General features: G+C 41.1%; 1 protein-coding gene across 5 annotated transcripts in view; it reads right to left on the bottom strand.

Moving 5' to 3' along the window:
- pcdh15a (protocadherin-related 15a) overlaps positions 1-16072 on the bottom strand; it is a 564893-nt gene that overhangs the window by 81942 nt on the left and 466879 nt on the right. For all 5 annotated transcript variants that reach the window (XM_061911787.1, XM_061911785.1, XM_061911784.1 and 2 more), the window contains one exon: positions 892-1001. In XM_061911787.1, coding sequence (XP_061767771.1) covers positions 892-1001 — 110 coding nt within the window. The remainder of the gene's footprint in view (positions 1-891; positions 1002-16072) is intronic.

Here is a 16072-nt window from a genome sequence, read left to right as displayed (position 1 = left end):
ATATATATATATACTGTACATACACATGTATATATATATATGTATTTGTATGAAGATGAGGTCGATCACCTCGACTTGGTCATTTAAAAAGTCGTTCACCAACCATCTACCCCTTGTTCATTTTCACATTATTGTTCTCTTTTTCTTCTATGTCAGCGTTTCCTTCTCATACAAAACATGAATAAAACATTCAAATATCACAGCAAGCGACGGTCCGGCAGCTCCCTCGTATAAAAAATGGCAAAAGAGGAAGTGACGTACTTTCTGCGCATGCGAGTAGCGATGGTGTACGGCGATATTAGACGGCCTTTTGAACAACAGAAGACTAATTACATCTCCTCAGCACTGACAACTAGGTTTTGTTTCCTCATAAAACTTGCATGAGCTTGGCCTTCTTCTTCATGTAACAAAAAAAACAAAAAAACAACAAACTCACACCTGCCGGGTGGCACTAGTCTCTCTCAGGGACTAATTATGCTCTGCAGACTTTGCCAACAAGTGCGACGAGCAGTCTGTGATTGCAAATATGTCACCGAGTACCTCAGGACCAGCAAAAGGACAAACAGTACTACGTCTGAACACTCGGCGGTACATTTAAGTGCTGACACTAAGTCACGGCCATCTGGAACTTTCTGCTTTGGTGGTGACTCTGCATATGGGATGAAGACAAAAATAAAGAAATAAATAAATGAATCTAAAAGCATTTTGCAGAACTTGGATCCACTTACCTCGCTGAGTGCATTTCGACACATCACGACTACGGCATGTCTTTCAACCTTTTATTTTCCCATGCAAAGGCTTTCTTATTATGAATCTAAAGGTGTGTTTTTTTGTCAGGCTCTGAAAGCAGGACGTTAAATCACAGCCACGACAGCCACAATCAAAACGTACCTAAATCATTTCCCGCCACGATGGAGTAGTAGATGGTCTGGTTGATGGCGGCAGCTAGAATGGTCCCCACAGGTGTACCCGGCGGCGCCAGCTCGCTGACGGGCGCAAACCTGCCGTGATGACATGAAAGAAATATGACGTTAAGACATGGAGGGGATCGATGAAGTGCAGACACACAAACACACTGTGTGCGTGTGTGTGTGTGTGTGTGTGTGTGTGTGTGTGTGTGTGTGTGTGTGTGTGTGTGTGTTCTGGCAATTCCGACTTAATGGGGACATCGCTCTGTTTACACAGTCACCTTTAGGGGACCTCTGACGGTACGGAGACCGAAAAACAGGTCCGCTAAAGGGAAATCTTTTTAAATGATAGTCAGATCCATTCTGAACATGCTTAAGTGATTTTTAAGCTAATTTGAACTTGTTTTTTTAAAAGGTCCTCAGTAGTCACGTACAAATAAGTGTGAATTATGCAAAATTATTGAAATTTGGTCCCCATGAACCATATTAACTATTTTTCCCCAGGGTCCCCAGTAAGTGCGATCAGCACATTACTCCATCAATCCAGAGATTTAAAGACGTGTATGAGCTAACTGGCCAGTGGACATTTTACCACATTTTTTATGCCTCCACAACCTGTAGAAAGGGTGGTCCCCACAAGTCACGATCAAAAACTTGGTCCCCATTCCAAATGATAACCAGCATGTGTGTGTGTGTGTGTGCATGGGTTTTCTTGTATTTCTACCATTCTTGAGACATCAACAAGGAAAAGTACCGTCCATATGAGAACCGAAATCATGGTCCCAATACGGAAAACCATTATTAGCTAATAGAGATCCAAATACTATAGTCAGTGAACATTGCTCCAAAGTCAGGATTTTTTTGTTGATTTAATGTGCATACATAAATAAACACTGACAGGTGCAAAGGCAGCAATATATGATAAAACAAGATCACAACTAAAGAAGGACTTCCCTATTCATCCCCGAAAACACCCGCCAGGTCAAAAGCGGATTTTACGACTTCCGGTGCTGACGTAAGACAACCCGCGTCCCACATGTGACCATAGGATGAACAAATACACTACGGTACTAAGACTATAGTGGACATTAACAGTTAGCTTCTACAGCTGGGTTGCCCAAACTGAAGAACAGGGGCCACCCGTGGTCCGTGACTCCTTTGTCACCGGCCTTAAGCACAATGCAAAGACAAAAAAATAGAGAACTAATTTGCACTACTGGTGGTGATATCTATCAAAATTAGGGTGGTCCCAAAAAGAAGGGGAATTGAGTGTGTATCGGTTTTAAAAAGTGCTCCCCCTCTGGTCAACATATGAAATAACAAGTGGGTATAAACATTGAAATGCTCCCGCTCTGTCCAACATATGTAATAACAAGTGTGTGTAAGAAATTGAAATGCACCCCCTTTGGCCAACTTATTTTTCACAAAACATTTTTTTTATATCCGTATAGTATGTATATATTATTAATGTTGTAAATACAAACAGTTGTATATCTAGAAAGGGTGGACCTAAAGAGGTAGGCATTTTTCTCAGGTCTCAAGAAGGTCGAAAATACACGAATATGTGTGTGTGTGTGTGTGTGTGTGTGTGTGTGTGTGTGTGTGTGTGTGTGTGTTGGGACGACGACACCTTTCATCCTTGATTTATGCCAGGAGAATTTTCTAAAGGCATCACTGATTACAGTTGGCACAAACACAGTTTATGTAATTCAATCATGACTTGATTTATTTCCAGCATATGGAAGCTTTTTCAACTCCAGGATGCAATACGCTAAATGTTTTTTTTTTTTTTTTTAAATGGAAAAAAAAAATATATATATACCGTATTTTCCGGACCATGGGGCGCCCCCGGACTATAAGGCGCCCTGCCGATGAGCGGGTCTAGTCAGGTCTATTTTCATACCAAATGGGGACCGGGTTATAAGGCGCATTAAAGGGGGCATATAATATATTTTTTCTAAATGCAAAATACTTCTTTGCGGTCTACATAACATGTAATTGTGGTTCTTTGGTCAAAATGTTGCATGGATGATGTTTTACACATCATCTTCAAGTCGCTTTCTGACGATATCTTCCGTTTTGTGGGCGGTCTTATGCACGTGCCTCCACTTTGACACCATCTTCTCCCCGTCATCTTTGTTGTAGCGGTGTAGCGTGCAAGGACGGGGGTGGAAGAAGTGTCAAAATATGGCGCTAACTGTTTTAATGACATTCAGACTTTACTTCAATCAATAACGGAGCAGTATCTCTTCATCCGTGGCTCACTAGTTTAACAACAACGCCCGGGAATGTGTCCCATGGAAAAACGTCCGACCGGAACTCTCTAATAACTAAAGTTCCTTGGGTGAATAATGTAAAGTCACTACACCGGTATGCTTTAGCGCTTTCATGGCAAGTTTACTGATAGATATAAGTAAGAACTTTACACTACTTTATACTAGAAATGGCAACAACGGAGGATGAATGTCCCATAACAAGAAGATAGAGAAAAAGTGAAGTGAATTATATTTATAAAGCACTTTTCTCTAGTAACTCAAAGCGCTTTACATAGTGAAAACCCAATATCTAAGTTACATGTAAACCAGTGTGGGTGGCACCGGGAGAAGGTGGGTATCGTGTCTTGCCCAAGGACACAAAGGCAGAGACTAGGATGGCGGAAGCGGGGATCGAACCCGGAACCCTCAAGTTGCTAGCACAGACACTCTACCATACGAGCTATACCGCCCCGAGCTATAAAAAGCGGATGTTTATCGACTATGGTGTCCCCACGGACTACAATGGCGGACGCGTGCAATTTATCAGGCTGTATGCAGATCCCAAATACAACGATCCATGTCCTGTTCTCGTTTCGTTCAAAGTAATTTTTTTTGTTATTCATGCCAAGTAAGTTTTTGTTTATTGTTCATAGTTAATTGCTTTTGTGCTAGTCTGTTGTTTTTCATTAAGCAAGTTTTTTCTCCGCCATTGTGCGCACCTTTTGTTTGTAGTTTGTTAGTATAATAAAGATATGTACTTACATTCACGCCTTGCTCGCGCCAATTTTCCTTTACCTCGGGAAAACAACAAACCCCAAAGTCCACGGTTTGAAAGAACCGAGGATGTCGTTGAGGCTTGTGCAGCCTTTTGAGACACGTGTGATTCAGGGCTACATAAATACACCTTGATTGATATTGATTAGGTGCCATTTGCACAAAAAAAACGTATTGTTCTGATTATTGCTACTACACCTAAAGTATGAATTTCCATTAAAAAAATTGGAGTCCACCATTAAATTGGGATTTTTCAAATAACAATTTTAAATGTAAAAGAGTACCTTTCACATGTTATTTGATACGGTACTTGGGAATCCATACCAGTACTGAATAGTATTAGCGTGTTTTTTCAATGCTGTCTTAAAAAACATGTTTTGCTTTAAGATTCATAGATTTGCCACAAAACACATTTTAAGATATTCAACCCTCTACCGCAATCTGGCGGTTAAAGTGGATAGTACACACCGTCAATTCGTCATGTTTCATGTGTCAGGTAAACCGTGATGAATGCGGCCCTATGCATTTTCTTTCTACTGTATATTGCATTTACTATTTATTTTTAAGTATTCTTTTATCGTATTATTGTTTTTGTTATATTCTGTTAGTTTTGGACTTCCTCAGTTCCTGTTTTTGTGCACCCTTGTTTGTTTTTAGTTACCATGGGTGCTTATTGTTTCTACCCGTCTCTGATTGGTGCTCGGGATGCTCACATGTTTTCCGAGCACCAATCAGAGGGACTATTTAAGCCTGCCTTTGCCGGCCAGTCGGCCTGGTTTCATTGTTTGCTTCGTGCAACAAGTTACGTGAGTATTCATTGGGTTTTGCCTATGCTAAGAGTAGCCTTAGCTTCGAGTGTGTGCATCCCGTCAGCTTGTTTTCTGTTTTGGTACTTGTTGGAGTTTTTCAGAATAAATCATGTTCCTACCTGCACGTCCCGTCCGGAGTGGTCCGTTTGCATCCCGGGGGAACAAACCCCCGCATGTGACAATTATTTCATGTTAAATGGGCTACATTAAGGTCCAAAACGTATTTGTTAGATCAAAATTTATAGTACAATTCTACCGACAATATGCACTTCAGCATTTTATTTTAAGGAGGTAATACACTGTGGGGGGAAAGAGACATTAATTTTGAATTATTACAGTATGTCACGACTGAAAAAAGCCCCTTTTCAACCGAGCTTGCCTCTCATCTGGATGGATGTTGCCTCTAAGGAAATAAAGCAGTCGGAAAAGACTCAAGTAATTTGCGGGGAATGTATTTTTATTTACGGGGAATCATCTTCCGGCCTAATCTCCGAGGTGAGGACTACTTAGACTACTTTTCAACATGTGTCGGCTTTCAAGTGCCAAATGATCATCTCGATGTTAAGAAACTTTACAAGGAGAACTTAATGAGTCTCATTAATGTTTCATTACGAACAAGGTCGGGAAATAGAATATAGCACTCTTGTTTGTATTTGGAGTGCATTATGTGAAGCGTTAGTGCAAACAAAAACAAACGGACATCAGTTCATAAGTCAGTGTTAGCATGACTATGTTTATATTTGTTTACATTACCCGAGAATGATCTGATAATGTCTTACATTAAACATTAAGAAAACGGCAACAGTGTATTTTGTAAACAAATATAAAATGTCATTGTTTCCAAATATAACAGCTAATAAGGAAATAATACAAAATGTTAGTGAATATTGTTACCTGGGTGTCATTTTAGACCCAACACCTGTCTTAAATACAACATAAAAACGTTCAATTCTATCAGGAATTCACACTGGAGGCCGCTCAAAATTATTTTAATGCAATGATTATGTCTCGTTTTTATTATTGTGTAAAATGTAGGTCGCAGGCAAGGAGAATGACTTTGAGGCCATTAGAAACTTTGCACAAACAATCGCTCAAAATCTTTGACCGACCGCAAACCACAAAATGACCATCACTGTTTAGTTCTCCAAAAATATAGATTGTTAAACTTAGATTAGCATCAATACGAATGGCCCATCAAATCCTAAATAACACTAACACCAGCGCCACTTAAGCACTTTGTCCAGTTTACATCAGCTGTGACAACTAGAAACACAGCAGCCTCCACCAGGGGGCAGTGTAGCGTACCCAGATGTAAAACATCTTTTGCACAATCAGCCTTTTCATATAAAGCCACAAAGGAATGGAACCACCTCACAACAAACTTGAAAAGTTTAACAGATTACTCTTCATTTACAATTGAAGTTAAAAAGTGGCTTTGGAGCAATCAAAGCTGCTCACACGGTCAATAAGGTGGACACTATGTTCGACAGATCAACTTCATGTGTATTATATTCATCCATGACAGCATTTTTGTTGTAAATTGTGAGGTGTGTCGCGCCCGGGAATCATTTTTAGTGATTTAAACCCTAATCCCAACCCTCAATGCTGAGTGCCAGGCAGACAGGTAATAGGTCCCATTTTTATAGTCTTTGGTATGACTAGTGCATTAGCTTAGTTCAGGGGTCGGGAACCTTTTTGGTTGAGAGAGCCATGAAAGCCAAATAGTTTAAAATGTATTTCCGTGAGAGCCGTATAATATTTTTTAAACACTGAATACAACTAAATGCGTGCATTTTTAAGTAAGACCTGTCATTTTTTTTGTGATCATGTTCTGTTTAGTTATGTTCTGTTTTGTTTTTGACTCCATTAGTTCCTGTTTTTGCGCACCCTGGTTTGTTTTTGTTTCCATGACTACCAATCAGTTCACCTGTTTTCAGGACTCACACACCTGATTCACTTGAACTCATGTACCTGTTATCAATCACCACGTCACCATTTGAGCCTGCAGTTGCCAGGCAGTCAGCCTGGTGACATCACCTTCTACTGACCCTCTATCACCTCCTACACACCTATGTTATCCATGCCGATGATCCATGCTCTCTCGGTCCAAGTAAGTTTTTCATGCGATAGTTTGTCAGTTTTATTTTATGTTCATAGTTCTCCCATTGTGCGAGTTTTAGTTTTCATAGCCACGTTTTTAACCTCCTCTGAGAGCGCCTTTTGTTTATACCCTTTGTTTTTGTAATATTTTGGAGTTAAGATTAAAGATGTCATTACCTTTACGCCATGTCCGTTTTAATCACTTTGCACCACGGGAAAACAAACCACACCACAGTCCAGGTCTTGACAAGACCAACATTTTTAGAGTATAATAAGTCTCTTACTCTTTTTAATAACATTGTTATTTTAAATTTAACCAATAATAAATATATTACTTTTTACCATTAATGCGACATCTTGAACAGGTGCGGTAGAAAACGGATGGTTGGATTAAAATGCATGAGAATGTTTTATAATTTGAACGTTATTTTTAACAATGTGATTACCATCCTAATTATTAATTACTTATTGTGTTAAGTAGTGTCAGCTAAGATGTATCTGAGAGCCAGATGCAGTCATCAAAAGAGCCACATCTGGCTCTAGAGCCATAGGTTCCCTACCCCTGGCTTAGTTTCTTATGATTCCTCTTGCAGTTTATTACGCAGTGTTTACCTGTTTTCTCACCTTTTTTGTAAGGGGCCTCGGAAGTTGGTCGACCGGTCAGCGATCCTGTTCTGTCTCCCTGTAATGTTTGTCTGCTTTTGAATGGGATTGTGCTGAAAACTTAATTTCCCCTCGGGGCTTGATGAAGCCATCTCCGGGTTGGGGAGGAGACCCTGCCCCAGGTGGAGGAGTTCAAGTACCTAGGAGTCTTGTTCACGAGTGAGGGAAGAGTGGATGGTGAGATCGACAGGCGGATCGGTGCGGCGTCTTCAGTAATGCGGACGCTGTATCGATCCGTTGTGGTGAAGAAGGAGCTGGGCCGGACGGCAAAGCTCTCAATTTACCAGTCCAGCTGTGTTCCCATCCTCACCTATGGTCATGAGCTTTTGGTTATGACTATAAGGAGCTATTAGAACGGTAGTAATTTGACACCGGTAATTTGGGTCAGTTCTCAGGAGTTTTTGAAGCGATTAGGGTGAGATTTGGCACATCCAAGTCCGAGTCGGGTGTTATCGCCTGGAAAAGGGTGGAGTGCCATCTCTGTGTTGGTGAGGAGTTCAAGTACCTCGAAGTCTTGTTCACGAGTGAGGGGAAGAGTGGAGGTTGAGATAAACAGGCGGATCAGTGCAACATCTGCGGTGATGCGGTTCCTGAATCGATCAGTCGTGGTGAAGAAGGAGCTGAGCCGGAAGGCAAAGCCCTCAACTTATAGGTCAAACTACAATCCTACTCTCAACTATGGTCACGAGCTTTGGGTGGGGGTCTAAAGAACAAGATCACGGGTACAAGGGGTCAAAATGAGTTTCCGCCGGGGGTCTCTCCCTTAGAGATAGGGTGAGAAGCTCTGCCATCCGGGAGGAACTCAAAGTAAAGCCGCTGCTCCTCCACATGGAGAGGAGCAAGATGAGGTGGTTCGGGCATCTGGTCAGGATGCCACCCGAACACCTCCCTAGGGAGGTGTTTAGGGCATGTCTGACTGGTAGAAGGAGGCCACGGAGAAGACCCAGGACACGTTGGGAAGACTATGTCTCCCGGCTGGCTTGGGAACGCCTCGGGATGCCCTGGGAAGAACTGGACGAAGTGGCTGGGGAAAGGAAAGTCTGGGCTTCCCTGCTTAGGCTGCTGCCCCCGCGACCCCACCTCGGATAAGCGGAAGAAAATGGATGGATGGATGGATAAAAAAAGTTTTTCTGATTCTGATACTTTACATGTACAGGAACTACTAAATATTAACACAGTCTTCTGTCACAGCTAGATGGCGCTAGCCTCATGTCAAGTCGGTTGGACGAGCGCTTACTTCAAACGCCGATGTCACCACATTCACCTTAAAAAAATAATGAACGTGTTTTAAACTTTAAAAGGTGGTGTTTACCCCCCACGACGCGGCCAATGGCGAGGCAGCTGCTGCCGTGTGGAATCAAAGCAGCTCACATGATTGTTGCCTCTCGCCACACAAATGATGGCTGCCTCAAATAGAGACAACACGGCGTCTCTCCAGCACGCCTTCAGTGCTGATTTAAGTCCATCAGCTCGTCTCGCTTTCACACCTTGTTGTGCTGCCGATACTGATTTGGGACTGCAACCCCCCCCCCCCCCCCCCCCCCCCCATAAGGGAGTCCCGCCCGCTTCCATTTGAAAAAAAAAAAGATTTAACCATCCGACACACTCGCAGCCGAGTGTGTGTTAACTCGGATTGTTAAATCTTTTTTTTTTTTTTTTTTCCAAATGGAAGTTGATTTTCAAGGAAAAAAAAGATTTTCAAGGTAAAAGTTGATTTTCGAAGTAAAAGTTGATTTTAAAGGAAAAACATTTTTTGCAAGGTACAAGTTGATTTTTAAGTTAAAAAAATGATTTTAAAGGTAAAATTTGATTCATTGATTGATTTTCAAGGAAAAAAGTGAATTTCAAGGTAAAAGTTGATTTTCGAGGTAAAAGTTTATTTTAAAGGAAAAAAAAAATTCAAGGTACAAGTTGATTTTTAAGCAAAAAAAAAAGATTTTCAAGGTAAAATTTGATTCATTGATTGATTTTCAAGGAAAAAAATGAATTTAAGCTAAAAGTTGATTTTAAAGGAAAAAAATGATTTTCAAGGTAAAAGCTGATTTTCAAGGACAAAATTATTTTCAAGGTAAAAGTAGATTTTCGAGGTAAAAGTTTATTTTAAAGGAAAAAAAAAATTCAAGGTACAAGTTGATTTTTAAGCAAAAAAAAAAAGAATTTCAAGGTAAAAGTTGATTCATTGATTGATTTTCAAGGAAAAAAATGAATTTCAAGGTAAAAGTTGATTTTCGAGGTAAAAGTTTATTTTAAAGGAAAAAAAAAATTCAAGGTACAAGTTGATTTCTAAGCAAAAAAAAAAGATTTTCAAGGTAAAATTTGATTCATTGATTGATTTTCAAGGAAAAAAATGAATTTCAAGCTAAAAGTTGATTTTAAAGGAAAAAAATGAATTTCAAGGTAAAAGCTGATTTTCAAGGACAAAATTATTTTCAAGGTAAAAGTTGATTTTCGAGGTAAAAGTTTATTTTAAAGGAAAAAAAAAATTCAAGGTACAAGTTGATTTCTAAGCAAAAAAAAAAGATTTTCAAGGTAAAATTTGATTCATTGATTGATTTTCAAGGAAAAAAATGAATTTCAAGCTAAAAGTTGATTTTAAAGGAAAAAAATTATTTTCAAGGTAAAAGCTGATTTTCAAGGGAAAAAAATGATTTTCAAGGTAAAAGTTGATTTTCAAGGACAAAATTATTTTCAAGGTAAAAGTTGATTTTCGAGGTAAAAGTTTATTTTAAAGGAAAAAAAAAAATTCAAGGTACAAGTTGATTTTTAAGCAAAAAAAAAAAAGATTTTCAAGGTAAAAGTTGATTCATTGATTGATTTTCAAGGAAAAAAATGAATTTTAAGGTAAAAGTTGATTTTAAAGGAAAAAAGAAGATTTTCAAAGTAAAAGTAGATTCATTGATTGATTTTCAAGGAAAAAAATAAAATTCAAAGTAAAAGTAGATTTTCAAGGAAAAAAAAACATTTTCAAGATAAAAGTTGATTTTCAAGCAAAAACATGATTTTCAAGGTAAAATATGTTTCATTGATTGATTTTCAAGGGAAAAAAATGCATTTCAAGGTAAAAGTTGATTTTCAAAGAAAAAATTATTTTCAAGGTAAAAGTCGATTTTCAAAATAAAAGTTGATTTTAAAGGAAAAAAGAAGATTTTTAAGGTAAAAGTTGATTTTCAAGGAAAAAAAGATTGTCAAAGTAAAAGTTGATTCATTGATTGATTTTCAAAGGAAAAAAATTAATTTCAAAGTAAAAGTTGATTTTAAAGGAAAAAATATATTTTCAAGGAGAGATGTAAGGCGCACGTGCTTACGTGCTTACCCCAGTCCACCTCCATCCATCCATCCATTTTTCTACCGCTTATTCCCTTTGGGGTCGCAGGGGGCGCTGGTGCCTATGTCAGCTACAATTGGGCGGAAGGCGGGGTACACCCTGGACAAGTCGCCACCTCATAGCAGGGCCAACACAGATAGACAGACAACATTCACACACTAGGGACCATTTAGTGTTGCCAATCAACCTATCCCCAGGTGCATGTCTTTGGAGGTGGGAGGGGCCTATCCCCAGGTGCATGTCTTTGGAGGTGGGAGGGGCCTATCCCCAGGTGCATGTCTTTGGAGGTGGGAGGGGCCTATCCCCAGGTGCATGTCTTTGGAGGTGGGAGGGGCCTATCCCCAGGTGCATGTCTTTGGAGGTGGGAGGAAGCCGGAGTACCCGGAGGGAACTCACGCAGTCACGGGGAGAACATGCGAACTCCACTCAGAAAGGTCCCGAGCCCAGGATTGAACCCCAGACTACTACGGACCTTCGTATTGTGAGGCAGACGCACTAACCCCTCTGCCACCGAATGAATAATATTATTGAAGAGTAATCTTGAGTTTGCTCGAGGGTTGATTGGGTATTTTGCAGACTTCACAGAAAACCAATTTAAAAGAGGTATTAAAAAAAAACACACACAAAAAAAACAATGCCTAAGTGTGAAAAAGAGTGTAAAAAAATGACTTTGGCTTCACGGCTCACTGGAGTGAAAAATGTGCCGTTATCTTCTAGATAACTACTATTGGCTTGTCCTGACTTTGCAGATTTCTATTTCACAACTCAAACCCAGTGTAGTTGTCACCTTGTGTAAATGGTCAATAAAAACACAATACAATGATTTGTTGATCCTTTTCAACTTATATTCAGTTGAATAAACTGCAAGGACAAAATATTCAAAGTATGTGGCCTAGTGGTCAGAGTGTCCGCCCTGAGATGGGTAGGTTGTGAGTTCAAACCCCAGCCGAGTCATACCAAAGACTATTAAAATGGGAGCCATTACCTCCCTGCTTGGCACTCAGCATCAAGGCTTGGAATTGGGGGTTAAATCACCACAAATGATTGACAGGCGTGGCCACCGCTGCTGCTCACTGCTCCCCTCACCTCCCAGAGGACACATTTCACCACACCTAGTGTGTGTGTGTGACTATCATTGCTACTTTAACTTTAACATTCCAAATGGAAAACTTTATTTTTTTGCAATTAGCCCATTTGGAATTTGATGCCTGCAACATGTTTAGAAAAAAGCTGGCACACGTGGCAAAAACGACTGAGAAAATTGAGGAATGCTCATCAAACCCTTATTTGGAACATCCCACAGGTGAACAGGTGGGTACCATGTTTGGCTACACAAGCAGCTTCTATGAAATGCTCCGTTCACAAACAAGGACGGGGCGAGGGTCCCCACTTCGTCAACAAAATTGTCCAAAAGTTTGAGAACAACATTCCCAACAAGCTATTGCAAGGAACTTAGGGATTTCACCATCTATGGTCCACAATATCAAAAAGTTCAGAGAATCTGGAGAAATCATAAGCGGCTAAGCCCAAGACCTTCAATCCCTCGGGTGTTACTGCATCAAAAACCGACATCAGTGTGTAAAGGGTATCACCACATGGGCTCAGGAACACTTCAGAAAACCACAATCAGTAACCATAGTGTTCTGTAGTCTGACGAGTCCACATTTAAATTTTTTGGGGGGGAAATTGTGGATGTCGTGTACTCCGGAACAAAGAGGAATAGAGCAATCCAGACTGTTACGGGCGCAAAGTTCCAAAACCAGCATGTGTGATGGTATGGAGGTGTATTAGTGCCAGAGGCATGGGTAACTTACACATCTGTGAAAGCTGAAAGGTACATACAGGTTTTGGAGCAACATATGTTGTCATCCAAGCAACGTTGTCATGGACGCCCCTGCTTATTTCAGCAAGACAATGCCAAATGTGCGATGTAGACAATTTATGATATGGCATGCATCCATTTTCTAGCGCTTATTCCCTTCGGAGTTGGGGGGAATAAGTGGATCTAACATAATAGTGTGAGTCCAGTCCATAGTGGATCTAACATAATAGTGTGAGAGTCCAGTCCATAGTGGATCTAACATAATAGTGAGAGTCCAGTCCATAGTGGATCTAACATAATAGTGTGAGAGTCCAGTCCATAGTGGATCTAACATAATAGTGAGAGTCCAGTCCATAGTGGATCAAACATAATAGTGTGAGAGTCCAGTCCATAGTGGATCTAACATAATAGTGAGAGTCCAGTCCATAGTGGATCTAACATAATAGTGAGAGTCCAGTCCATAGTGGATCTAACATAATAGTGAGAGTCCAGTCCATAGTGGATCTAACATAATAGTGTGAGAGTCCAGTCCATAGTGGATCTAACAAAATAGTGTGAGAGTCCAGTCCATAGTGGATCTAACATAATAGTGTGAGTCCAGTCCATAGTGGATCTAACATAATAGTGAGAGTCCAGTCCATAGTGGATCTAACATAATAGTGAGAATCCAGTCCATAGTGGACAATAATAAAGCAGAGCAGCTGAGTTTGATGTGTGAGTGCAGGTTTGGCACGTGAATAATCTTCAGTGAGGATTACACACATGACTTGTCTTTCATTCCCAGCTGCCTGCACTATCAGGACCGCCGCCGACTGAATAATTGCCGCCGGCGGTGGCGTCTGGGGACACGGAGGCGATGTGGTGGCGGCCTCAGGGGTGGGAGGGGTTTTATTAACGGGCATAAATGACATCCTTGGCTCGAGAGCAGGATGACAGGAAAAGGAGGCGAGACTTCGGGGAAGCTAAAGTCCCAGGAAATAGGCTCGACCAAACATTTCAAACTCTGCTGGCTCACATACAGTCCTGGTCAAAAGTCTACATCCATAAAGAACATGTCATGGCTGTCTTGACTTTCCAATCATTTCTACAACTCTTATTGTTTGTGATTGACTAGTTGGAACACATACTTGATGCTCATGAACAAAACAACATTCATTTTTCTTTCCTTTGACCACATAGTGGGGCGGCATAGCTCGGTTGGTAGAGTGGCCGTGCCAGCAACTTGAGGGTTGCAGGTTCGATTCCCGCTTCCGCTATCTTAGTCACTGCCGTTGTGTCCTTGGGCAAGACACTTTACCCACCTGCTCCCAGTGCCACCCACACTGGTTTGAATGTAACTTAGATATTGGCTTTCACTATGTAAAGCGCTTTGAGTCACTAGAGAAAGAGCGCTATATAAATATAATTCACTTCACATAACTTTCCACCGCCCTGCGATGAGGTGGCGACTTGTCCAGGGTGTACCCTGCCTTCCGCCTGATTGTAGCTGAGATAGGCGCCAGCGCCCCCCTGAAAGGGAATAAGCGGTAGAAAATGGATGGATGGGATGGATAACTTTCCACCAGAAGGTCTTATATTTGTTCAAATCCCATCCATCCATCCATTTTCTACCGCTTATTCCCTTTTGGGGTCACGGGAGGCGCTGGCGCCTATCTCAGCTACAATCGGGCGGAAGGCGGGGTACACCCTGGACAAGTCGCCACCTCATCACAGGGCCAACACAGATAGACAGACAACATTCACACACTAGGGACCATTTAGTGTTGCCAATCAACCTATCCCCAGGTGCATGTCTTTGGAAGTGGGAGGGGCCTATCCCCAGGTGCATGTCTTTGGAGGTGGGAGGGGCCTATCCCCAGGTGCATGTCTTTGGAGGTGGGAGGGGCCTATCCCCAGGTGCATGTCTTTGGAGGTGGGAGGAAGCCGGAGTACCCGGAGGGAACCCACGCATTCACGGGGAGAACATGCAAACTCCACACAGAAAGATCCCGAGCCTGGATTTGAACCCAGGACTGCAGGAACTTCGTATCGTGAGGCAGACGCACTAACCCCTCTGCCACCGTGAAGCCCTATTTGTTCACAAATATACACAAATTGAGCTGTTGGGCCACAATACCCAGCAATATGTTTGGAGGAGAAAAAGTGAGGAACACCATCCCTACAGTCAAGCATGGTGGTGGTAGTATTATGCTCTGGGCCTGTTTTGTTGCCAATGGAACTGCTGCTTTACAGAGAGTAAATGGGACAGTGAAAAGGGAGGATTACCTCCAAATTCTTCAGGACAACTTAAACTCATCAGCCCCGAGGTTGGGTCTTGGGCGCAGTTGTATGTTCCAACAGGACATGGACCTCAAACACATGCTACATGTTAAAATGATGCTAGTTTGTGTTGTTGTAGTTTTTTGGGGGAAGCTTCAATTAAATTGAATTCAATTGTAGCTGAGATAGGCACCAGCGCCCCCTGCGACCCCAAAGGGAAAACGCGGAAGAAAATGGATGGATGGATGGATAATTTTAATAGTAGTGAAGTGAAGTGAATTATATTTATATAGCACTTTTCTCAAGTGACTCAAAGCGCTTTACATAGTGAAACCCAATATCTAAGTTACATTTAAAGCAGTGTGGGTGGCACTGGGAGCAGGTGGGTAAAGTGTCTTGCCCAAGGACACAACGGCAGTAACTAGGATGGCGGAAGCGGGAATCGAACCTGCAACCCTCAAGTTGCTGGCACGGCCACTCTACCAACCGAGCTATGCTTTGAGGTTCAAGTGTTTTGATAATCAAGATTGTAAGTTGATGTACTACTGAATTGTGTATGTGACTTTATGTACTTCTTCCAAATATAACTGCTAATAGTCCTAGTTAGTCAGATACAGGAGGGAAGGGATTCATCAATCACTTCTCACTTTAAACATCCAAGAGCGCCAACAAATTTGAAACAAATGTGCTTGTCTGTTGTTGCTGTGAAAGCATGGAATTCTCTAAACAAAGACTTAAAAAGCTGTAAGAATATCGTTGTATTTAAAAAGATCTGAAATGATATCAAACTGAGTTTTGATTTGGATTGGACGTGTCATTGTGAAAATGTTTAAAGGAAAATGGAAAAGTATGTTGGAGTTCGGGTGTTGGTGGAGGGAACACTTATAAAGTCATCTAAAATACTGTAATTTGTGTTAAAAAAAGGGGCAGATAAATATAAGAATATACTTCTTCCATCTGCTCCTTTCTGATCATGGAAATGTATAAGAAAAAAAACCAATGTACGTGGCTTGTAAATATGCATTTTCATGAAAGGAATAACAAATAAATGATGATGATGAAAATGATGATGATATGGTCTCATTTGTCCGATTTACCTAACACATGAAACGTAACGATTTGGAGGGGGAGTGCACTACCCACTTTAGCGGCCAGAT

The sequence above is a fragment of the Nerophis ophidion genome, linkage group LG09 (assembly GCF_033978795.1).
Source record: "Nerophis ophidion isolate RoL-2023_Sa linkage group LG09, RoL_Noph_v1.0, whole genome shotgun sequence".
Taxonomy (NCBI): domain Eukaryota; kingdom Metazoa; phylum Chordata; class Actinopteri; order Syngnathiformes; family Syngnathidae; genus Nerophis; species Nerophis ophidion.
This window is presented reverse-complemented; position numbering and strand designations above follow the sequence as displayed.